Source organism: Dermacentor albipictus, chromosome 4, assembly GCF_038994185.2.
Source record: "Dermacentor albipictus isolate Rhodes 1998 colony chromosome 4, USDA_Dalb.pri_finalv2, whole genome shotgun sequence".
In the NCBI taxonomy this organism is placed as follows: domain Eukaryota; kingdom Metazoa; phylum Arthropoda; class Arachnida; order Ixodida; family Ixodidae; genus Dermacentor; species Dermacentor albipictus.
In genome coordinates, this window is record NC_091824.1 from 92,502,422 (window position 1) to 92,528,444 (window position 26,023).

Below are 26,023 nucleotides of genomic sequence, written 5' to 3' on the forward strand. Positions count from 1 at the left end.
AAGTGAGAGAAAGGTATTATTGAGGAAAACATGTAATCTGAGTGGAATATTTCAAGTGTACTCTATTCAGGTTGTGCAAAAATGAACTGGGAACTTATCAACAAGGTTCCACAGTTCTTTGGGTCTGCACTGAAAGCCTTTGTGCATCCTAAGAAAGGAAGCACCGAGCTTCACACTTGCCTCCATATATCTGATTTACTGCCTTATGATGTTGGTTCATTTTCTACTGCTTTTTTAAATTAAAATTTGGCTTGTTTGTTTATTTTGTTATCCTAGTTACACCCACCTTTCATGTCTTTAGAATAGACCTATGAATGCTGAAACCCAGCACAGCTTTTATTTTTATGCAGTTCCCTTTCTTGCTTTTGCATTATAGTCAATGGTCAATGGTTGTTGTGTTACTCATGTGCTGGCATTACCCCCCATTACACAAACTCAGCAACGTTGAATACGTGCATTTTTCAAAGGTGCATTCGTAAACGTCTGCTCACCCAAAACAAGAAGAGCGCTCCCACCAGAAGCACAAAGCAGTAGCAGACCATGTAACGGAAGGCTCCAAATGTTGCAGCAAGTGTTGCCCGGCCTTCCCTACGAGCATAGAAAAAAAAATAGACATCACCAAAAAAAGATACAAAGAAAAAAGTTAATTTCGTTAAAAAAAAAAAAAACTGCATGACATAGCTGGAAGCTTGTTGTACAATGGCATCACGCTATCACGGATATGTGGTGATAATGTCCAGGCTTGCTTGCAATGGTACTGAACGAAAAGCTGGAATCTGCGAGTTTGTTCTTGCTAGATTACTCATTAAAATTTACTAATCTACATGGAAATATTGTCAGCTGGAATAGTGCGCTGTTTTTGCACTATCAATTGTGTTTCTGTTAAAGATCTTTCCAAATACTCATGCCAAGCACTGTTGCTACATAATACACCTGAATGGTGATAAGAGTTGCACCCATGATTACAGTAATATACAAAATCATTGCACTGGTGTGTGTCCCCCCTCCACCCTTAAAACTTGGACATATATCGTAATTCTTTACACATGCACTTTAACTGTCTTTGTATGAGCAATATATTTAGATAAAAGGGCCTGTGATTATTAAATGCACAGTGTTAAAAGCAGCATATATGCAGGTGTTTAAATGTCAAATTTTACATATCGTAACAGATCTCACAATTTCTTATCTAGATTAATGTACACAATTTCACTGGAGCATACAAGCAACAACTCTTCACTGAAAACATATATAAGTAAGCACCATAATTCAACTAAAAGAAACTACGATGTGGTACCACACTGCACAACCACAACATTACTTATCACCTAGTATAACCCTATAGTTCCACTATCAATATACAAAGATAAATAGACAATCTTATAAACGTCTTTTTCTTCCTCACTGGCATTACAAATATAGGAAATGTGAGAACAGAGCTGGAACATGAACCAAGTGCCCTCACCTTATCACATCAATCATGCACTGGATGTTTTGACGTTGAGCGGTGAAAGGGGATGCCACGGACGCCTCAGCCACAGAAAGGGAGACACCAGCATGAGCTGCCTTGAGCGCTCCACAGTCATTGGCACCATCCCCACACATTCCAACCTGGTGCCTGAAAGTAGCCAGCACATATTTTACAAAATATTAAATGAACACAGCACTGTAGAAATGCATGAAAGCTGCATGAAGAATGAAGCATAACGTACCCATAGCATGAACCCTATTGCAAAGGAAGTAACTCGGCTATTGCAAAGCATAGCCAATTGGCCTTTACTTTCTTTTGTAATAAAGTCTATTTTTTGCAAGACTCACATGGCATGTGCATCCTTTAGCGATTAAGTGCATTTTGTTGTATGAACCCAAGTTAATTTTGCTCCATGTAGAAATAGATGCAGAATAGTACTTCTAATGAATGTTCCATGCCCTTCACTTCTATTGAATTGTGTTAACACTATACTTAATAACTATGTGTCAATTAGATTATGTTCTGCATGCTTTAGCATCACATTTCACATTATCATTGTTACTTTGAGAGTGCGTTTCATTTGGCCATTCCCACCCTGTAACTGCTCAGACAGCCAAGAGTATCATTAAATGAACAAATAAATAAAAAGTTATCCAGACAAAGTCTCAGAGGTTGCACTAGAGTGTGCTTTCACAAGTGCATACACTAAAGTACAGCTATCTCACGTGCAGCTGTCTAAAGAGGACAGGTCCCTATTTTGTAAAAATTCCCCACTAATAGTTTCAGATGCCAGTTCAGAAATACCAAGCAATGTACACTTTGTTGTTGCAAACTTAGCTGCCCTGATCTGCACTGAATTTACATTAGGCATCCCAGACTTTTTTGGGTTGTCTCCAATTGGCATTTCTGCGGCTGCCGATTCCGTGTAACTATTCCCAGTTTAGCATGGCAGAGGAGGTAGTCAAAGCAAGGAATAGACAATGGTAGTACTAGCAACAGCGATAGCAGAAAACAGGTAACTATCAAGACGAAATGTGGCACTGACTGCCATAAGAGCTTGTCATGCAGGAAGCGCATTTACACGTACCAAAAACATCACAAAAAAAAATGTGTGCCTTATGAGGACACACAACATGTGCACGGGTATCAGGAACAGCCTGCACACACCTCTGATAACGCTACCTCCAGGAATGATGGCCCACTAATAGCGTTGCTTTGACATCGTGAACAAAAGCTGGTGACTGTCCTGCGCTACTGCATTAAAATAAACATCTAATATATGCTATGTCACCAGACAATTTTACGGCAAACTCCAAAAGCCTCTGCATTTTTTTCTTCTAAAATCTCAAACCCCCGGACATAAGCATCTTATGTTCCAATAAGAGCATAAGTAAAAGTAAGAATGTTCCAAGTTAAAATAAGCATAAAAGAAAGCCTGTAAAATCAGGCTGTGGCAACAGTACTAGCCACTGCACAATGTGAAAGGAAAACTTGATTAATAAATGTTTTCAATGATGCCCTGACCTCAGTTTCATGCAGGCTTCGTGCAGCCAAGAAAAATGACTGGTGTAGCAGCTCCCACATGAAACACTACTGCACTACAAGTTATCAAATCAGGGCTGACAGTACTTTACCCAATGTCCTGCAGAGCCTCAACGAGTTGCAACTTTTGCTCAGGTAGCATCCTTGCAAACACTTTGCCTTTGTGAACAAGCTGAAAAAAAAAAATAAAGGATGTGCATAAAGATTTAAAAAATGAAAATAAAGCCTTTTTGTTAATGTAATGCCAGTTACCTTTGCGCAAGACCATTAAAATCCAGTGCAGCTCAATATAACTGCACCTGACACATCATTAATTGCATGTTTAAAGCAATTCACGATGTGACAGTGTTTCTGACGTGCTGTTTCCCTCCCACTGAATGCTTTGCATTATATCCTTGATTTAGCAGTGTGTTTCTACACCATGTTTTCCATTTCAGAGAGCTGTTACAAATCACAGATACCTCTTTATAGTTTTTGTGAGAAGCAAAATAAAGAAAAGAGAGAGAGAAATAAAGAAGCTTTTTTTTTACATACTGAGGTATCATATAGTAAAGTGCAGTCAAGCACTCCATGATTCTAAGGGTTTTCAGACAGCTTTAAATCAGGTCATCATGTACAAGTTTCAATATGAAGAACTGATTTCAAGCACACTTTTACTATATTTGGAAAACGCGGTGGCTCAGTAGGTTTTGCATTCTCCTTCCAAGTATGACATCATGGGGTCGATTTCTGGCCACTGTGACAGCGTTCTGATGGGGCAGAATGCAAAAACGCTTGTGACTAGCATACACGTTAAATAACTTACGGTAGTCTACATTAATTTGCATGAGCTCTCCACTACGGTGTACTTCATGGCACAGCGCAATTTCGGGACATTAAACCCTGCAATAAAATGTTTATTTTGGGGGTCTGGAATTTGGAGGAAAATAAGTGCGTAAGTTTGAGGTAGCATGAAATGTTAACGCAATTTTGGAAACTTTGTACATATAAGAATATAAAAAATTTTTAAATTTTCCTAGAAATTATTTGAGATATACTGTAGTGCAAACACTAAGAAATGCATTTCTTTATGGGGGGGAAAAATAAGAAGGGTGACAGGAGTTCTCACCTTACTAAAGAGAGTCTTGTCATACAGCCGAATGAGGTTAAATGTTCTACCATCAGCTGCCAAATGGTAACTGCAGTCCGAAAGCAGTGGCACAGCAATATCCTGAAAATAAACACAACAATACTCCTTGTTTGTCTAAGCATTAAAAAAAGGCACAAAGTAACTTAGCCTCCTGCAAGACCACTCCTAAAGTCGACTGGCTCTCTGTACCATCTGATATGATAGATAACGTACAGGTGGCATGCAGTGATGTCATAGTAGCTGTCATAATGTCACACAGCTGGCATGGGGAAAAGCCATTGATTCTGCAGAAGCTGAACGGAGGACACAAAACACAATAATATAAAATTCATGTAAATCATGTAAATATAGTCTCTATAATGTTTCAAGACACTACCAGTAAGCTGGGGAAAAAAAAAAAGAAATTCAAGAGTATATTCAGTAGCCTATAAGCAGCTATAGATATGTTGGAAAGCAGATGCGGCTCCTCTGCTAATTTAAAAGGTAATATAAAAGGCCTGCTGTAATGAAGCATGGAGGATTTGCTATTAAATCGCTTTACCCCAAAATGTGACTCATCCTTCATATAAAGAAATTACTAAGCTCCTGGGTCTCATTTCTCGTGCATAAGCCTATGACACACCCAAATAAACCGACTCTTCCCACCTATGTGCGAACAATATGTACTGACAACAGCCAAGGGTGTGTTTGTGATTGCTCCATTGCAAGGCATATTCCATCTCAGCAGGCTGTTTGCAGTACACCAGTTCAAGTGTAGTGGGTGATGTCTCACCAGTTGCAGCACAGCTGCATCTCAGACCTCTACCACCCTCTTCTGTTATAGATCACAATAGTATACACAACACCTATGGTTCATATTTATTATGCTGAAATGTCTTTTTAAACCTTTATAAGCTTGCTTTCATCTTCTATTAGGTGTTAAGATTCTTGTTGTAAAGTTAGAACACTATTTTAGAAGCACCAAAGCTCCAGGTGATGACATCCTAAGCCAAGGACCGACAGGTTCACTGAGAAGCCACTGTAATGTGTTAACTAGCTACAGCCAGAAAAGGCCTTAAATCCATGAAAACAAAAATTCCTTTAATTAATACCAGCCACAAGTTGTGCTTCTGTAACGTAAGAGGTCAGATCACTTTTGTATATTATGTGTAACTCCCATTGTCACAGTGAGTATACTAGACATTGGATGCAGTGCTAGAGCCCACAGGGAAGTAAACTGTTGATAAAATGCTGCTCTTAATAGAGAACAAATTTCGTATTGATTACAAATGCCAGTTGATCATGAACAATGATCACAAACTAAAACACTGATTAGGAGACTTTCGAGCATGGCATAAAATTTATAAATGCAATGATGTTGTAGCATTTTCTTGTAGTTATCATGCCAAAGAAAAGGAAGGATCAAGAGTGGTCTGCTCGCAGAGGAACAAAAAAGGAAGCTTATGTCATGAGTGCAGGGTACACTATAGTATAATGAAGGCGTACAATGAAAAAGTCTAACACATGTTCAAGTTTACTGGCCCCAGCAAACACCAAAAACATACTTGCATGCAAGATATGACAACATGTGGTTAATTTCGGAGTGATAAGGCACAACAGGCACTGTATAGAGTGGCTGTAACTCTGTGTATAAACACATGCACAGTTGAGGATAAAATTTTGTGAAGCATGAGTGTTGCGAGAAAGCTGAATTTCATTCATACCAATGGACATAACCAGGAACAGACTAACCGGTGTGATATGGTGCGCCCATGCAAAGCTTCAGGCTACAATATCTGATTCCAGGTTAGATGCATAAACTGCAAAGACATTCTATTTCCTTTCTGCAATACTGGTCCACAAAGTTTTGCACTCATATGTACCAAGAGACAATCAGCATTTGCTACTCAGCGTACATCTGCTGATGCTTTACAGGAAAGGGGAATCTTTTCACTCAGGCCAGGCAGCTTGACGTAGCTGTAGACAGCTTTTATGGTTCCGTGCTGAGCAGCTTCAGCTTCAACTTGAATGACTGCATCGGTTTCCGTTATCATGTTGCAATCCCTGGCCACTGCCACGGCTGTCAACAGGTTGTCTCCTGAAAAGCCACAAAATGGAAAGAAAGTAGATTGCACAAGTTAATATGAACAGGATCTACTACACCAGTGAAACATCTGAATGCTTCCGACTCTTGGGCAGACGTGTGGCAGTCTGCTAATTACACATGCAGTGGCATGCTCAGAGTTTGTCACCTTAGATGAGCACAGTTTTTGGATAAATTCATCATAGCAACGCACTTCATAAAAAGCATGGAAGGAGGAGATGCACAGTTCAGTACTTGTTGCCTGTCTGATCAGCATGCATGGTTATAAGATGCTGGAATCAAGTTAAAACCCCTCAGATGGTCACTTTGCAAGTGCCAGATATCCCAGGTTAATGCCTCACCTGTTATTTTTTTTTCTTTTTTCATTAGTGAGTGTAATATTAGGGGTAGTCATGTTGGTCAGTCACTGCCTCTGAAACTTCTCCAATACTTCCATCAAATCAAACTACCTAAGTTGTGAGAGTGAAGAACAGAAAATGTTCATCACTCCTTCTGGCTGCTATTGCTACAGACATCTTGCTTTCGGAATCACGACAGAGCCTGAATATTTTCAACGCTTCATGTCACGACTACTAGAGGGCACTACTGGATTAATCAGTATGATAGACGATGTACTAGTCTTCGGCAGGGACCACCAGGAGCACGACCAACACCTAGCTGACACCCTGGCTCCCCTAAATCAAGCAGGAGTCACTCTCAACGAAAATGAATGTTAGTTCCGAGGGTCTTCAGTCAAGTTCCTTGGAGTCACTGTGAACGCGCAGGGAATTTCACCAGACCTAGATAAGGTTGAGGTTATCATGGTCCTCCCACCACCAGTCGATGTCAGTGGTGTTCACCGATGGCTTGGAATGGCCAACCCTGTTGCCTGCACCAAACCTGCCTGACATCTCTTCACTCATTCATTCACTCTTGATTGGAGTTACAGCCAAGGACAAGTTTTCACCTGCATCAAGTCATTGCTTAGCTCTGATACACATGTGGCAAAGTACAACCCACATTACCTGACTATAGTATCGGCTGATGCAAGCTCTTATGGCCTGGGAGCCATCTCACTCCAGGACCAACCTTCTGGAATTTGACATGCTGTGGCCTATGCTTCAAGATCCCTCACTCCCACAGAAGGATGCTACAGTCAAATGGAAAATGAGTATTTGGCTGTCACATGGGCTGTGACTAGGTTCGACAAGTAGCTCCATGGTCTAAGCTTTGAGGTCGAGTCAGATCATCTTCCCCTTGTAGCCCTTCTTTCAAGCAAGGACCTGGAAGACTTGCCACCTTAGTAAAGGGAATGCAGATCAAGCTGATGCGCTATCAGTACACTGTAAAATATGTACCTGGGAAACTCTTAGCTAAGGCCGGTATGCTACCATGAGCACCCTGCAACTCACCAAACTCGAAAGCCGTTAACAACTTGGAAATTTGTGTAGGTGAGATTTTCAAGGAGTTACCTCCACTAGTGGAGAGTCGACTAGACGATATCCATCGTCTTCAAGGTCAGGATGGGGAGTGTACCTCAGTTGTGACATACTGTGATAGAGGCTGGCCACCCAAGAACAGAGTACCAATCCACATAGCACTGTACTGGAAAGAGAGAGACAGACTGAGCGTATACGATGGCTTGTTTTTGTTGGATTGCCGTATTGTCATTCCAACTGCTAAATGCCAGGACATCCTCACACTGCTGCATGAAGGGCATTAAGGGGTGCGCTGCTGTCAAGAACACGCCCGAGAGTGCATTTAGTGGCCAAACTGAAACGTGCATATTGAATGCCTTGTGGCCCTATGTGCCAAGTGTTCCGAAAGTCGAGTCGTGTGTTTCAAGCCACTAATGCCAGCTCCCACGCCGGAAAGGCTGTGGTAATGCCTGGGAATTGACCTGTTCCAGTTTAAAGGATACGACTATGCCCTGATCGTCGATTACTGCTCCAGATTCCCTGAAAGTCGCACTGAAGACTATGTCAGCACCAGCAGCCATTTCTGCGGCAAAGAGTTGTTTCGTTCGCTTCGAGATTCTAGAAGCTGCTCAGACAGAAAACGGACCTCAGTTCACATCCAAAGGTTTCGCCGAGTTCGTTCGGTCTTACAGATTCTGCCATGAGACATGCAGTCCTCCTTACCGTAAGAGTAATGGTGAGGCAGAGCACGTGGTGTGGACCATGAAGGATGTACTTGAGAAAAGCTCCGAACCATACATGGCCCTTCTCACTCACCGAGATACACCTGGAGTTTTGGGCGTCTCTTCAGTACAATTACTGAAGGGACAGAAATTGCAAACACGCCTTTTGGGACTGCCAGAACGTCTTCTGCCGGCATTGCCAAGTCACAGGGAATTCAGGGCATAGGACTCTACGGTCAAGGTGCAACAGGCAAGAAACAACAATCGGTGTCACAGTGCATGCCCTCTGAGTCCTCTGAAACCATTAGACAATGTGTGGATCAAGGACATTGGTTGCAGCGGTCGTGTCCTCAGTCCAGCTCAGTGACCTCGATCGTATGTGGTTGAGACTTCTAGCAGCATTCTGCAGAGGAATCATTGCCACCTAGTGCCTTTCTCAGCAGACCAGAGTATCCAAGGACTGGCAGCAGCCTCGCTGTCGACACCAGGAACACCACTACAAAGTTCTTCCTGCACGTCGCCTATGCGACCTGTGCCCACCCCTCCTTAGCCTGAAATACAGGGACTGCCTGTGGAAGCAAGTTGGCCTCAACATAATGAATGGAAGGGTGGTAGGGTCGTGCAGTGAGACCATTGTGCAGGTTGAATCGGTAGCTGTCTTGGGAAGGAAGATGTAGTGGTCACCGCCTTGTGCTTGAGTTTGCAGTTCCAAGATGGCGCGGGGAGCAAGGGAGCGGCACCTTGCAACATGTATATATTTAACGAGCAGCAAGCAATAAAGGTTCTTCTTGTTGTTACAGGTAGTAGTCACTCGTGTCATCATTCGGAGCCCCTGGACACTTTCTGAGAATTTCCATCCCTCCAAAACCTTCAAGGTCTGAGAACGATTCTTCAAGGTTTCAAAGCTAGGCCTGTATACAGGGACCTTGATAAGATGTGAACCCAACAAGTTAACGGTTATGCTGCGCTTCCCAATCACAATCACAAGTAGTAGCAGCTGAATTTTGTTGGTTTTTATTGGCTCTAACTTTACATATGGTAATGACCTTGTTCAACTGGCACAGTTAGTCTAACTCGTACATTATGAAAAACCTGAGTTATAATTCTGGAAAGCTGCTGATATACCAGGATAAAGAAAGTGTAGATAAAAAGCAACAGGTCATAGCATGTCATCAAGCTTTTGTTCCAATGACTGCTTCGCAAAGCATTCCCAGCAAAGAAGCAGGAAATTTAAGGCTTCACCTATCACTAAGTAACAAACAAACGTATAGAATGACAGAAAAGCTGAGCGAGTTGGTAAAATTTCATGGTTTTAAAGATAAGGCATTTTACAGGATAGCTCATAGCCAATATTTGCATTGTCCGTTTCGTTTCTCTTGTGTCTGTCTTCTACACTTAACCTTTCAAACCTTTAACACGAGGAGCTGGTCAAACCTTCAGAAGCAGGAAACAATATAAACGGGATCAGTACCTGTGACCATGACAGTCTTGATATGTGCCTCTTCTAAGGCTGTGATGGTTGACATGCTTTCAGGCTTCAGTTTGTTCTGGAGCACAATAAACCCTCTAAAATGCAGATCGTACTCAAGTTCTGCTCTGTGGGAAAATGAATACCACACATAAATTACTACCACATCAAGGAAGAAGCACTAGCCCTTAATTAAGTCTGAAACACTAGCGCCTGCATAAAGTATGGCATGCAGCAAAAACAACAGTGTACACTGTGGCAGGCCTCATGGATACATCGCCGGCAAGGGAATATGTAAATATATGAAAAAAAAGTATGTAAGGGTTAGCTGTATTAAATTTCATATCAGCAGCACAATGAGAGTTACTTGGGCTACTTGCAAAGACAGTAAACACATTGATCAATATTCCACAGATACTGTCGTGTTTTTATATATGAAGACTGTAAAGAAATTTCACTTTGGCTAAATTGGTTATAAAAGAGTAGTATATTCTGCCAACACAATCTTGGCAAAGCTGCAGCACTATTAATTCTCTCATTTTCTTATTAAAATTCTTTCAATAGCACCTAAGCAGACGACGTGTACACATGGTGATTATCAAATGTGACGCAAATCTCAGACTATGGCCTCAGGGATTTTCAGCACACCACAGGTGCCACGCAATCTCAGATGCCATGCTGAGGAGCTGCGCAGGTCAACATTCTGGATACCGTGTCACTTCTGGCGAGCAGCAAGTTCTGGTGTAGAAAACTTATACTTTTGTGAGCCTTTTGAGATGTGTCCACTCGTATATTTCAAACACAAAACTTCATACAGAGGTTGCTTTATATCTACACTATCTCAAGCTACACTTTTTATGTGGTCCAAAATTTTTTTGCAGCGGGGACTTTAAGTGGAGCAGGGCTTGCCATGGTGGCACAGCGTTTACTACTGGTGCACACACAACAGATAGAGCATGGCTTGCGGTTGAGGCGCATGCTACTCAATAGCTGTTTTGCAACATTTGTGGAGTGCGTTTGCAGTAAAGCAACAAATGTGGTGAAAACTCATTTCTTCAACAGTAAGAACACTTCAGCTGTAGTACTATAAGGATGTGCTCTTGACAGGAAGAAAATATTGTAAAGCACATGAAGGAACACCAGCACATAAAAGGGAAACTACAGTATTCAATGAAAAAGGCTCACAGTCATGACATCAGTGTCAAAGCACCCTTTTGAAAATCAGAAATTTGGCATATTTGGTGGTGCAAAGATAAGTTATTTACTTATTTCCTGGTTACTTCTGTGTAAAAGCAGTGCTAGGTGTCATTGGTTTTATTGCAATTGGCTTTTGTCTGAATAAAAAAATCTCGATGATTCAGTGTACTTTTGAAGAGATAAAAGCTCTGCGATAGACAAAAAATGTGATGGTGGTTGTCAAAAATATCATAATCAAGCTTTGGTGATGTAATAGAAAGCACTGTATGCTCTCACATTTACAGTCACCATCACATTTAACCTGAACATGCACTTACCGGTAGCGCCTTTTTGCTTATCCTGCAGAGAGTGCTAGCGATCTATGGTTGGGGTGTCTTGAATGTGCTGACTTATTGCATCCTCCTTCCAAAGCATTTGATGTTTTCTCCTTATGACTCATGTTTGTTAAAGTTACGATGCTATATGTGTCTTCACTGTTTGGGTTAAGTCTGATGGCAGCTGTACTTCCAGACATTGAACTGCAATTTTTATGCAAACTCCACAGAAAGACTGAAATTAATAAAGAATTGTATGTATATTTTTGTGCCTACCCATGCATTACCCGTGTGATTTCCTTTTTTTCTTCTAAATTGTGACTCTTACTTTTTCCAGTCTAAACACCCCCCTACAACAATGTCTGAGTACGAATGTGGGTATGCAGAAAAAAAGGTGATGCTTGCCTTGGAAGCAGGTGCAGTGCCTGATCCCAAGTTGTATCATTTGGCAGAGCTTTGGAAGCTACGGCAAGAATACGAAGTCCATGCCTTGTGTAACTCTCCAATGTTTCCTTGAAGCTTTCTGGAACTACATACATAGAATGATTGGTACCTAAAGGCCTAAGAAAAATGAGTTTGTCGCCACTTGTAAATGAATCTGAACGGCATGTCACACTTCTAAAATTTTTAAGTACATTTAACTAAGGGCAAGAATTATGTCTGAAATTACAATCACAAATGAGGCCCACTGCTATTGGTATTAGGCATTTTGGTTCATCAGATTACAAACATGGTGTTCATGTCTATCATACTAGCCATATTTTCTTTGTCTTCTAAAATGATTCATGTGTTCATTCAGCCTATCTAGTCTTCCAAGAGAGGTCCTTTTACTAAAATGTGGGAGTATAACTTTAATTAAATCAAGACTGCTTAGATATGTAGTACATTATAATATGTAATTGTAATCATAATTAAAATACCCCAAAAAGTCAGTTTTTAAAATCTAAGCATGCATATTTCCATATTTGCTACCTATTTGTGACTTCTGCATTCCAAAGAATGACCCCTTCTGATTAGATTACTGAAATTCATTTCAGTGTTTATAGAAAGCAAAGGAAGCAAAGACAGTTTGCAGATATGAGAGACAATAAAACTGCAAGATGTTACAAGCATTGCAACGTGGTGCTTTCTCTTCTCACCTATTAATGATGATGATGATGGCCAGAATAACACAGCTGTTTTCTTCTAGCTTTATTCTGAACCAATACTTTCAACACTTCATCAAGTGCAGAATATGAATCCCTGCCTGCGTCATTACCAAAGTGGCCACGTGGCATAAAGGATGATAGGGTTGAAATAGAACTAACTGAAAAGACTGCACCACACTTGTGCATGCAGGGGTTTCAAAGTCGTGCACAAGACTTCAGACTAGTTTGTGCTTCATAACCAAATAACCTTGAGGAAATGCTGTGGGCAGATAACGGATTATGTACCTGTTTCTGGCAAGCACATCTTCTGGATGACTTCTGGAGCACCTTTGCAGTAGATGTGAAAGATGTTGCTGCTTGCTGCCGTAACAACCACAGTTGCTCTCTGGAGCTGGGACTCAAATGGGAACTGCCTTACAATACCCAGGCTTGTGCTGCTCTGTGCAGATAGTAAAATAAATTAACAAATAACAGTGCATAAGCTATATATGGACAAAAAAGAAAATGGCTCGAGTGAAATCAACAGAACTGCTGGTTTTTGTTTGTATCATAAGTAACATCAACAACCAGACATTACAGACAATTGTAGTTCAACCAAATATTATACGCTTTATTATATGGACAAATGCACACTGTGCTTTCTTCCACAGAACTCTAAATACATTGAGGCACATGTACATAAGGCTGAGGAAAACCTGGAAAACATGTTCCCTTTCAGCGACAGTAGTTACAGATGACAATTTGGTCAACGTTAAATAGGCCACAGTACGAGTGTCGTTGGTTGGACGTCTCTGTCGTAGTTTAACAGAGTAATTTTTTCTTAAAACCACAGAACAGATTAGTTTCTGGCTAACAGAAAGTGAACTGTGCATCATCAACTAGGATTTACCTTCACATCACAGAATCCATCAATACCACTCATAATCATAGCTTTAATGCTACATAACTATGTTACCTTGTTTGAAGGCTGTAGTGCATTGAACTCAGCTACAGTACTGTCTGCATTTAGGAGGAAGAAGCACATAAACAACGTGGGGCACTTCAGCACTAAACCACTGCCACGATATCATTACAATTGAATCAAGTGGAATATCTCCCAAGCATGTACACCATGATAAATGTGAGCAGCCGATAGGTGAGCTTTGCACAAATAATAGTCCTTGCTGAGGTGGTGAGGGTGGTGGCAAGGCAGAGCTGTGTCAACATAATTCTCTTCATTTTATTTCATTCATTCATTCATTCATTCATTCATTCATTCATTCATTCATTCATTCATTCATTCATTCATTCATTCATTCATTCATTTATTTATTTATACTGTTGGCTGTGTAATGTGGAAACAAGAGCTAGGCAGTAGTAATTTATTGTACTAAAGACAAAAAAGAAGGAAGGATATGAAGGGCTATGGGCATCTTAACTGTCTCACTTCCAAGTACACACCTGAAGTGTTCTGCAGCCGTGGAAAAGATACAGGCTAAGAGAAAAGATAGGAAAAAAGAAAGAGAGAGAGAAATAGAAGAGAAATAGAAGAGAGGAAAGGCAGGGAGGTTAACCAGATGCACATCCGATTTGCTACCTTGCACTGGGAGAAGGGAATATAGGGATAATAAAAGAGAGATAGGGGAGAAGAGTTACGATAAAATAGACATAAAGATAATAGTAGAACATAAGTTAAGACGGGACATAACTATAATACATGACTATAACTGGTGACAACAATGCTGCTGGCAGAACGCCAGGTGGCAATGCATCACCGCAAGACGAAGATTCTGCGATGAAGTGGGGTCGTGGAAGAACAGTGGTGGCTGACTATGTGCAGTGAAACAGGTGCGCACTCAAAAGGTCCATCAAAACAATCAATAACACTTGCAGCAGTGCTGCTGATCAGACAAAAAGCTACTCACACAGGAAACCTTATTTGAACCTGAATGGGAAGCCAGTGAGCTATAGAAGAGCTGCTCAGCAAAGCTCATTATCACTACGATTTAGACAGTATGTTTTTTCTTTTTTTAAGCAGTCAAAGCTGTAAATCAACACAACATTAAACTTGTAATGTCCATATGGCACTTGGGTCGAATGTTTGATAATAACAGCCTCTCTCCGAGCACTCACAGCCCCTTTTCATCTTTCGTGCAGCATTGTACGTTAAGTGACCACACAATGTATCAAAGGTCATGAGTTACCATCCAAGCACGGGGGTATGGGGCGACCCCCTAACCCTTCGTGCACCTCCTCTTGGCTTTTGACTTCCAAGAGCCATGGTGAAATCAGTGACCACCGACAATCTGGGCAATGGTTATGGTGAAAGCTATAGTCTTCAGCAGCGACATGCAGCAGCCAACAAAAGTGTGGCTGATGGCTGCTGACGTCCGCATCGGTTGTGCACTGCAGCACTTTTTGGGTGCAACAAATGAGAAGAGAAATGTAACAAACAGGAAGCTAATACATATGACCTTATTGAAACAAAATAGGACCGGTGATTCGAAGCATAGGACTGAATTGTGAAAACGTCACAAACATGGATGTGTCAATGAGATTTTACTGCATATGTGTACAAAATCCTACAGCCCTAGGGCCTGCTATACACTGATAAGCCCAGTAAAGCAGCACCATTACATGATAACATGTCCAAGTTGGTAGTGCATGATCTTACCTGCAAACGTTTGTTTCATATAAAACAGAGCTAAAGATGTACTGAACGTAATCTTACAAATTGTGTGTGTCATGGAACATAGTGCATAAATGATGTTTGATGTTTTAAAGTACTCTCTGTTATCGCCATGTACAACAACGTCTCTTGGGTCTAGTCAAGCTGCTTATGGCAGCTTTTATCCCACGAGGACGTTTCTAGTGTGTACTAGAAGAATTAATAAAGTTTAAGTTGAAATTGAAGTTGAAAAGTAAGGGAAAGGGCCACACTCACCAGTCGCAAGTTTCTTGGCATGACAATGCGAACCGGTATCTTTTCAAAAGGGACAGGCTCGCCAAGCTTTGGTTCCTCCAGTCTCTGAACAGCAAACATGACAGTTGCACATTATTTAAACAGAAATGCAGCAATGTGCATTATTAATTTATAGTAAGCATCCACTCTCATTCAATGTTCTTAAATGGACATTAAAGAGAAATACTAAGTAAAGTAGACTACACTTCCACAGTCCTGAACAGATGAATCTTTCTGTGAGCAGATGCTTTGTAAGCCAGAAAGGACATGAAAATGAAAGACAATTGATGATACCATTTAGAAATTTAGAAATACCATTTAGTAATCTCTTCAAGATGTCATTAATATTTAAAGTGCCGGCTTGGCACTGGTTAATCCCATACTGATAAAGAGAGGTTACATTGTGTTCGAAAGTGAGCAAAGACTCAAGCTGGCAACTTGTGGCAACTTTTCCTGGATAGTGACGTGCTGAATACATGAAAAGTTTGTGACGTCACACTGATGCCATTTGCACCACAGTTTGGGCACAAAATTAAAAAAGTTTGACTCTTATTCTCTCTGCAAACCAGTTTTGTTTTACCAAAGAAATACAAATTAAGATTGAAAGAATATTCTTACAGCTTAAGCTAAGTTCGCCTTTCCCTTTATTATACATGCACAAGCTTACTTTCCTTGCTTTGGCACTTGAAGAACTTGTTAATGTTGTTGCATAGATGTGTTCACAGGTAATTGGTCCCCATAACAGGGTTAAAATTATTATAATTCAAGAAATGTGTAATATTTGGACAAACAGACAGATCTGAACATGTTGCTGCATTTTCATACTGCCTACAAAAAAGCAAAGTTTCTAAATACGAATATGTTTTGAATGTGGGGGTCCCATTGCCGTTTTTGTCTTTGGGACCCTTGTCTGTACATTATCTCTAACCCATTCACTGTATTTAAACAATAATAAACTGGCGTAGACACCGGCGCAGTGCCCCGGGTTTTTGTATACCTTTTCACCATGTTTCATCCCGACCAGATGGGCTACTGTCGAACACTGAACTTCAATAATAAACTGAATCTCAATCATATGTTGAATCATCTTGAACTCTCAGTCATGCAGTACCACGTTTGTCAATGCATGGTCTAAAAGAGTCGGTAGCTTCTATGCCACAATTTCCGGAATAGAAAATTCCAGTGCTCACTTCTCACCCAATCAATAGTCTGCAGAGTCTTGATGTCCATCTCATAGCCCACTACTTCCCCATCAACAAGGTGCAAGGAATGGCATGTTGCCAGGGCAACAAGCATGGGGCCATATGGAAGGACCTTCACGTTGTTCACGGCTGGTTGCAACCTGCAGGCCAGGGAGAATATGTTGTGGGTGCAAGCGTATTGCTGTTTCACTCATTACGATTGCTCCACAAGTCCCCAGTACACTGTTTGCAGGACCTGCACAACGCTACTGTGTTTTTTTAAATGCACTAGTCTGTGTGACTGCCTGTGACTAACTCAGCAATGAACGTTTGTCTGTGTAACCGTGCAAAGTGTGAACTTCTCCCTTCCTTCTCCTCTTTCAATACCCTCTCCCCCCTCCCCAGTGCAGCGTAGCCTACTAGGCTCAGCCTGGTTAACCTCCCCGCCTTTACCTTATGACATTTCTCTCTCTCTCTCTGTACAACTCCCTTAACCCCAACTTGAACATACAGTATTTCACCAATACCTTTCAATCTTCACTGCTCTTCTTACACCTTTAATAATCCACTCGAGCCTGTGTGCTACCTTTGTTTCATTATTTCATCACCATGGCCACAGGTCGCTTGTTGTTTATTCTATTTATAACCACATATCCATTTGTTGCTACGTATATCTTGTATTTATTGCAATATTTACTACTTGTCACTCATTTCATTTTCCCGTTAAGCATCACACTAAAGGCGCTAAGCTGTTAGTAGCCCCTTACACAAAAAAAAGAAGGAAATTGTGAGTGCACTAAAAATAAAGGTGCATTTAGAAGAAAGATTCGCCTTAACCAGCATACCTAAGAAAAAAGGTACAAAGAAATTGCTTCCCTTGGCATTCACCAAGGCAGTTTGGATGAAATTTGCTGTACTTAGGATAAGAAAAGAGTCAGACCTAAGGTAAAGCTTTTTCTTAACACTAATGTGAAAAATCCTTTCAACTGTTTAGTAAGTTACCCTTCTACAATACCAAAAAAGCCATTCTTAATGTAAGAAGAAGGTTGGAAAGCAATAAAAGGCAGAAAAATAAAATATGGGTGGCAACGACTTCTTGAAGTTCCCACGCTAGCTCGCCGTGACATCATGAATTTTTACGATGTTTGCTTGCATCTGTAGTTAAATTTTTATTGGTAATTAAAGATGGACTACACTGTATTCTTGGCAAGTTTCTTGGCAAATTTCAAAAACTTTCACTGAGCCACAAAAGCCCAAGTATGATAAAATACGTTGAAATTTGTGATGTTACACTGACGTACCTGGGCTAGGGTTCTGGCATGAAATTAAAAGAAATAAAACGTTGACATTCATTTTCTCTTCTAATAATGAACCAAAATCAACAAAGTTAATGAAAATTTAGTTTTGAAATAATATTTTACCAGGCCAAACTGATTTAGTGTTTCTGCTTAATGTCCTTTAAGGTTAAACTACGTTGCTGAACTAATTAACTAGTTAATGGTCTTGAGATAAGTTTTAGCACAATGCTCAAAGGGCGCAGAAAGGCTAAGTTAACATAGCAACATACATGCCACCTTTCAGTTCATGCCTGCAGTACTGTCCTTTACACCAAGACATATAGAAACCCTACATTGCAATGCCACAGTATTAACCTACAGTGACATTTCGCATTCTGCATTCCTGTCTATTTCTTTTCCTTTGCGCTGTCTTCTTTTGTGGCACCCACCCTTCAACACACTACCAATTATTATAGAAGTCAACTTTGCTAAATACACCATCATTTCTAATCACTCTCTAGCTGTTTTAAACACACTACTTGTCAGCACTAACAAAATGAAAACACAAACTGTTCTGCGTTGCTTTATCATTTGAATTAAATGACTAAAGACAAACACATGCACACGCGCGCGCGCGCACCCCCCCCCCACACACACACACACAAACACACAAACACACACGCACGCACACACACATCAGTGAAGCATAGAATCACAGGATCCGGCACAGAAATAGTTCAAGGAATAGAAGCAAGCAGGAAAAATAACTTGACTTTACTAACTTTTTGGCCGAGGTCCGGCCTTCATCAAGAGTGTGACTGCAAGTTCAGAGCTCAATTTATACATTGTCTCAGTAAGAAGAGAAAGAAGAGAGCGAGGGGAAACAAAAACGTGAATACAAACTTTATGAACTTGCGCATGTAAAAAAAAAGGAAAAAAAGTGTCAAGAATACCAGTATGTGCACTGGCTCACATCAAAGTCAATGAAAACAACTGTGAAAAGTCAACGAAAACAACTGTGAATACAAACTCGCATTAAAAAAAGAAGAATGAAAAAAAGAAAAACACTTGAAGGAAAGCAAAACGTTATGGTAAGCAGTGTGTGAATGACCCAAACGTCAGCAGGTGCACACTGAGTTGTGTACGCAAGATGGCAGATGCAGCCTGTGTAATGCAGGGAGGGGTGACAGGTTTGACAGGGTTTGCTGCTGCTGCGACCTTGAAGATGGTTAGAAGGCACCTGTAGTGTGACGGGCTACATCTGTCATCATTCCATGTGGATACGACTGAATGTGCACCTGTTGATGTGTGGGTAATTTACAAACTCCTTACCCGTTTTGATTTACTTCAAGTTTTTCTGTTTTTTTTCTTTTTCCCGCAAGTTTGCATTCACGGTTGTTTTTGTTGACTTTTCATGGTTGTTTTCATTTACTTTGACATGAGCTAGTGCACGTGCTGGTATTCCTGACACCACTACATTTTTTTTCTTTTCTATCTTTTTGTTTACATGCACAAGTTCGTAAAGTTTGTATTCACTTTTTTGTTTCCTCTCGCTCACTTCTTTCTCTTTTTACTGAGAAAATGTATAAATTGAGCTCTCTGAGCTTGCAGTCGCAATCTTGATAAAGGCCGGACTACAGCCAAGACATCAGTAAAAGTCATGTTATTTTTTCTATGTGCTTCTATTCCTTTAACACTATATATGTATATATATATATATATATATATATATATATTCTGATAACAGCAAAGGGCACTAATGTGTTCTTACGTTGCATTTTCACAGGGAACAACGGCTGCAATATCCAAGCAGTCCTCCGTCAGTGTTCCTGTCTATAAAAGACATACAAGAAGCAGTCCTGCAATTGTGTTCTCGTTTTGCATATGGCCAATGAAGTGAAAAAGCAGGCTAGAAAATAACACAAAAGAATATGACAAGCACCTCGTAAAAATTAATAATGCAAAAACCCGCAGTACAAGCTTCTAGGCAAAATAATTTGTTTCTCATAAAAACCGCAAGCACACTATTCTATTTATCACACAGTTGTGCATGGGAGATAGACAAATATATGGCTATGAGTAGGCACTGTCTGTGTTAGTATAGGCACTGCCTTTCGACTGTAACATGGAAAGTGTGCTCCAAGGTTATTCAAATTATAAATGCAAAATCTTTTATGACAAAACGATTTCTTTAAGCCTCGTATGCATGTGTAGCCTACTCTAGTATATTTGAAGCTGTGCAGAAGTGGCCTGCAACTACCCACTTTGACAGATGTAAAGTAAGACTAAACGACTTTGCCTGATTTTTTATGTTAACTATTTGTGACAAAGTTTCGGATATTCTTCATAACCTACCTTATCAAAGCAGATCACACTCAAGGCTCCACAAAAATTGATGTAGCTGGAGTTGAGGCAGTAGATGTCTTTATTCTTTAGACGTCTCTGAGCTGAAGCATTGATGCTAGTCAGCACTGCGGGAAGTAGTGGAGGCACCACAAAAGTGGCAACATCAATGACAACGATGGCAATATCACGAGCGTATGCCTGAAATGCAGGAAAGTAAGAGGAAAGCGACCGAAAATTCAACTTCATAATGTTGAACAGAGATGACATTCGAACAGTAACACATGTCTTTCGTGCAGACTTATTATAAGCATGCCTTCAATACAATTGCTTTCAGTATTTTTTTAGAAGCCAAATAGCAAAACTGCGATTCTGGCTAGCTGGCTAAAGTGCATTGTACATGCCTGCCATTTCTCTGATTGTATGACGAATTTCTCTTGTCTTTTCAGTGAAACCTAGCTAGGATACAAAAAGTGCTGTCCAGGGGTTTCACGTCATATTAACAGGCATGGTCCACAAGAGCACCTTTATAAAACAGTGTGCTGCAAAGTACCATATACCGCTACTCATTATCTGTTCCTAATAGTAGCTCCCAAGTTGGAACAAGTGTCTCAAGAAATCTGAAGCCAGCAAAAGGCTTAGCTCAGACGAGTCCTGGTTGTGTACTACTGTGCCTGTGTTGCTCCTGTTGTTAGAAAGGTCTGGACATTAGAAACGACAGCTCATCTCCATTTCAACAACTTTCAAACATTGAAACAAGTCAATCCCAAGTCAATCAAGCTTTCAAAAATATTAAAAGTACTGTCACAAATGCATTCATTGAAGTTTTCAAAGCCAGCGACAGTCCACATGTTTGGCATCCCAAAAAGTACCTTTCCAAGTTAGGAAATAACAAGAGCTGATAATAGCTACTTTCAATAATTCTAACGTCATGGCATACTTCAGTGCCTGAAGCAGACATCCTGGTCATTTTGACTGAATGAGTGTGCAGAAATAATAGTGCCCATTGATAGGGCTGTCTTCAAAGCCACGTAGATGGTCAGAGTTTAGGCATGGATATTTCCAGCAGAGACAGGTTGCTCGACCCCCTATGGAATATGTGCAGTTTGATCCTTTGGTCCATTGCTCGGGAGGCTGTAACATTACGCAGAGCCAAATGTATGCGGTTTTGGTATTATTTGTCTCTTTGTGAAACAATCTCAGTCACTTCTTTTTATAAACCACCATTTAGAGAATGCATGCATGTGTTGTAGGATTATATCCTATCAAGCTGAACTTAACATAAGCCAAACATCTTTTGTGGTCCTTTGAGTTTGGCTTAATGGAAGTCTACTAATCGCATAAACAAGAATTTCTGTGCCAAAATATGCTCTTTTCTTGGTTTGGTTACAAGAACACACGAATTCCAAAAGGAGTACTCACACCAAGTTTGCTGAATATGATGCCAGTGTAGATCATTGCTGGTATGCCTAAAAAAGTTTTTAAGTGTGCAAGAAGATGAGTGCATGAAGACTGAAAAGTTAAGTCAATATATATGTAAGGTTTACTCACCAAGGATAAGAAATATCACCATTGACTTCATAACATCTGCATGCAGCTTGAAGTGCACTGGTTTTGGGAACAAAATTGTCCTCATAAGCTCGCCTTTCATAGTGTTGAACCCTGAAATGCGTATCCATTTGGGCACCAGTGTCGGAAAAGTACAGAAAATTACTAACTCGCTATTTTGCAATAATGTTTTTGCTGCGATGGTTGACGGGTGGAGGCAACGCCCCTACCGTAGTGAACGAGACAGTCGTTCCAGCCGAAGAATGCCGGGTTTATTCACGCTCGGAAATATAAAGAAAAGATAAGGGAAGAGGGAAGGTGTGACAGAAAGAGTGCGCACATGCGCACTGAAGGAAATAGCTTGCTTGTCATGTTCAAGGGTTACCGCAGTTTTTGTTCACAAAACTGACCAATCTGTCAACTACGCAAGCTGAACAATGACAACACTTGCTTTAAGGAAGGGCCAATTTCTCAAAGGACAATGCAGCAAAGATGATAATGTCTCTTTTTTTTTTCTAGAAACGTGCTAAAACATATATGAAATTGTAGCTAATTAATTATCTAACAAGCAGCATTTAAAGCTTTTATTATTCACCTCAGGGCACATATTTATTCAGTGCTTAAACAATGTCCACTTAATAGAAATGGTGAGACTAACACAAGTTTCGACATACTGCACCCAAAATCTGCCACAAAGTACAATTGTTTTTCATGCAGTTTTTATACACAGCGCACAAGATAAGCTATCTGGGAAAAAGGATAAGATGTATGCCAATGCATTTTGGTGCCTTTTTGCATTTGTACATATATGTAAAAACTGGTGCTGGTCTCAGAATTTGTACTAAGTGGACATGCCTTGAGCATTAACCTGATTCAAATCCAGAACTGCAAAATTTGCCCTAAAGTAATCAGTTAACATTTAATTAGCAAGTATGAAATAACTTGCAGTAGTCACACTATCATTGATGTCTGCTGCTTTTAATAATGTGTAGCCAAAGAAAATTCATATCGTTCCCGTTGCACTATATTAAACGAATTTAGTCATCTCTTAGTTAAAACAGATAGTATAGTAGGTGCTTCAAGGGACAACCAACTTTTTCATTATTAATTTTATCACCATAATGACAATATGAGGTTTGTAGAGCCCACATGAAGACATCACTTTCAGTTGCCTGTCGGATATTACTGTTCGCATAGCTTACGTTCCTGTACTTCAAAAAGAGCGCCTGAAAATATTCAAGAGGCCACCACAGCTCATCACAGTGGCTTTCTTTTAATGTGAGAGCATTACATGTCCCATGAGGCAGAAAATCCGGTGTGATCAAGCAATGGTGCAAATGGCCGACGGTGCAAAAAGTAAAAGCACGTAAAAAAATGTTCGGACTGACGTCACATTTCACAGGGAGGTTCCGTAAACCAAGTATATTAATGCCTTTGAAAAGAAAATTTGGCAAATTTTGCTCTGAGTGGGAATCAAACCGGGGCTTCTAGGATGGCTGCCGTGGCTTTCCCAATGCCACAGTGGCTTCACAATTCTGGTTGACTAAAGGTGTGCTTAGTGAGTGCGTCATTGCACACATCACGTCGCAGCCATCTGGCATAAGTAAACATTTGGCCTAGTGCAAGCGCCGTTGGTCATGTGACGGCGCAGCCATTGTGGAGGAGGAAAATCATCAGCGTCTTGTATGACCTCAGCAGAAGTACATGGTACAACAATGCTAATTAGTAGTCATTATGAGTAATTAATGTGAATTAACGTGATTTACAGTGAAATAAAGTAGATTAAAATGGATTAATGCAAATTAAGATGGACTGAAGGGTTGGTATAAATTAGAGCAAGGTGGTCAAAGGTACAGTTGTGGAGTTAGAGTAAGGTGACTGAAGATGGGGTTAAGTGAATTAAGGTGAAGTAAAGTGAATGAAGGTGGATTTGACTACTTTTGCATTCAGATCACATAAGAATATTTAAGTAACCGTCTATTTATTGTATGCAGTGAAAAGAGTTACAGAAAAGGTAGCACATTATAAAACATTGCATAAATATGCTCTACAAATCTCATTGACACTGCATGTATAAAGTTATTAAATAAGAATTATGTCAGTATCTCCTGAAGGGTGAAGCAGTGACAAGCGATAGCAACGTTTAGCATTGCACTTCAACTCCTCAGATATTGTTCAAACAATATACAGGTGCGACATATGTTGGCATGATGCAGCATGCAAAGTAGCTGCTGCTGGGCAGAAGGAAAAGCACCCTCGCAGCTAGCTACCACATGTCTCACCACTCTAGCGGGATGAGGAGTCCTGCCCAGTGGAGGCCATGCATCACACCTCGATGGTCCAGAAGATGAGACCGTGCCCAGTAAAATTTTGGATAACATTAGCTTGACGTTTGTCTGTACGGCTCAGACCAGTGAATACACACAGCTCAGCAGGAACGTTAGTGTGCATGTGCACAATGCTCATGCCGACTGTGGAAGCTAGAACACTGTCCCGGCTCCGTTACTAAGCCAATGGAGGGAGCATTGATGGTGAATCCACTCACTTAGTTGTTTTTGCAGCCAAACACACTTAGCATCTCTGAAGGCCCTGTAAACCTTCGTGAGTGAGCCACACATACGCCATGAATAGCTGGACAGCATGACAGCAGCATGGACAACGTGAATGCGCCTCGAGCATACATATAGGTACTATCACATTAAACGTTAATTAATCACTGCTAATCAATTAGCAAGAACAAAACACATGCTGGAGGCTTCTTTAGGAGGCTGCTAACAACATACAGGTAGCTTCATCAGCCCAAAAGGGTTTGCTTCCTTCTTTAAGCTTGCTCTGAACTAGCTGTGTATTCGTGGCTTAGAAATAAAGATTATTTGTTCACAGCTCTCTTTATTTGTTTAAGAACTGTGGCATTTCTAACAGAGTTCCATACCTGTCCTGTAGACAATGGCTTTCACTTGGCTATTAGTACTTCTCGAGTGAAGTATATTTGTTCCACAGAAGAGTGTATTCCTTTTGTTGGCTGTGAATGTGTACCCTTCTCCTGCAGACACAGGAACCTTTGTGATAGGGCAGCTTTCACCTACACCAAACAAACAGTGGAATATAACCTTTTTTGCAGTCAAAAATATGATACAAACGTATGCACTTTGCAATACCTTCTTGAACAAGATAGCACAAAGAAGATAGCTCCTTGCCTGTACTACTACCTCTTGACACTATAACCATCAAAAGGCAGGTAGTATAGGCACGGAAACTTATCCTTTCATTGTACACATTGTTGTTGCATTTCATGGTATGAAAAGTACTCCATCAGAGGTAAAGCGAAGGAATAGCTTACTAGAGAGTTAATTGAAGCTGATATTTTACAACAAGTAACGGAGCAATGTGTCAGCATCTCCTCCATTTTCTCCATTTCCATTTCCTCTATCCCGAGCAACATGTACTTATAAGTGTGTGCATTTTATGCCAATAAATCAGTCAAAGTCAATGCCCCGTGTGTCTCATTTCTGTAGTTGTTCCTTATCTATAATGCACTGTGATTTACCTATACTTATGCAAGACCAAATTGCTCAAATTTTCGTTTTAGTGAAATATATTTCAGCAAAGAGTTCAGGCTGCCACCTCCTTGGGGTGCTAATTCAGAAGTTTGCTAAAAGTCTCGTGTAATGCACAGTACTAAGGCCAAGTTGCAAAATGTCAAGAAGTTACAGCATATGAATGTCTGGCTACCATCCTCACTCCAAACCCTAAGAAAGTTCTTTCTGATGAAGTGCTAGAGAGAGCTGACTGCACACCTCATCCCGTTTTTCGCTCTTTGTTTTTTTTAAATATTGATTGCCTCGCTAATTTCCCTCATCATCTGGTCCCCATGTCGGAGCAAAATCAATGTGCACTCAAATTCTTGACATATCAAACACCCGCAGTCTCGGCAATGCATCACCAAGTGGTATGAACACACAGGCCCCTTTATTGCATCAAGGTGCTTCTAAACCCACTCTCTGGTTAGCCCACGTTGTTAAGTCTGCTAATCTGTTCCAAGATACTTTCACTCATTATATGCACAGAAGATTTAGTCATGGCTGATTGCAAGTTTACCTCGATACTATTCTTCACAATGTGCAAGTGCACCTACAATCAGACATGCTCTGGCATTCCATGACAAACTTAAATGCACATGTTTGTACTCGCAACATTGTATTATGCCTTTATACAGAGCCATATAAACTACTGCTTCACATCAAGAAGTCATACATACTCTT

General features: G+C 40.5%; 1 protein-coding gene across 4 annotated transcripts in view; it reads right to left on the minus strand.

Annotated features, from left to right (window-relative positions):
• Window positions 1-26,023, minus strand: part of LOC135897559 (polyamine-transporting ATPase 13A3-like) — a 44,288-nt gene that overhangs the window by 8,380 nt on the left and 9,885 nt on the right. For all 4 annotated transcript variants that reach the window (XR_010563081.2, XM_070537241.1, XM_065426214.2 and 1 more), the window contains 15 exons: window positions 24,694-24,843; window positions 21,765-21,875; window positions 21,636-21,682; window positions 20,226-20,414; window positions 19,642-19,703; window positions 16,610-16,754; window positions 15,395-15,478; window positions 12,757-12,910; window positions 11,729-11,852; window positions 9,816-9,940; window positions 6,038-6,219; window positions 4,122-4,223; window positions 3,106-3,185; window positions 1,466-1,618; window positions 492-588 (listed from right to left, as the gene is read on the minus strand). Coding sequence is in view for 3 of the 4 variants with exons in the window: in XM_070537241.1 (XP_070393342.1) it covers window positions 492-588; window positions 1,466-1,618; window positions 3,106-3,185; window positions 4,122-4,223; window positions 6,038-6,219; window positions 9,816-9,940; window positions 11,729-11,852; window positions 12,757-12,910; window positions 15,395-15,478; window positions 16,610-16,754; window positions 19,642-19,703; window positions 20,226-20,414; window positions 21,636-21,682; window positions 21,765-21,875; window positions 24,694-24,843 (1,805 nt within the window). In the remaining variant the exon portion in view is untranslated. The remainder of the gene's footprint in view (window positions 1-491; window positions 589-1,465; window positions 1,619-3,105; window positions 3,186-4,121; window positions 4,224-6,037; window positions 6,220-9,815; window positions 9,941-11,728; window positions 11,853-12,756; window positions 12,911-15,394; window positions 15,479-16,609; window positions 16,755-19,641; window positions 19,704-20,225; window positions 20,415-21,635; window positions 21,683-21,764; window positions 21,876-24,693; window positions 24,844-26,023) is intronic.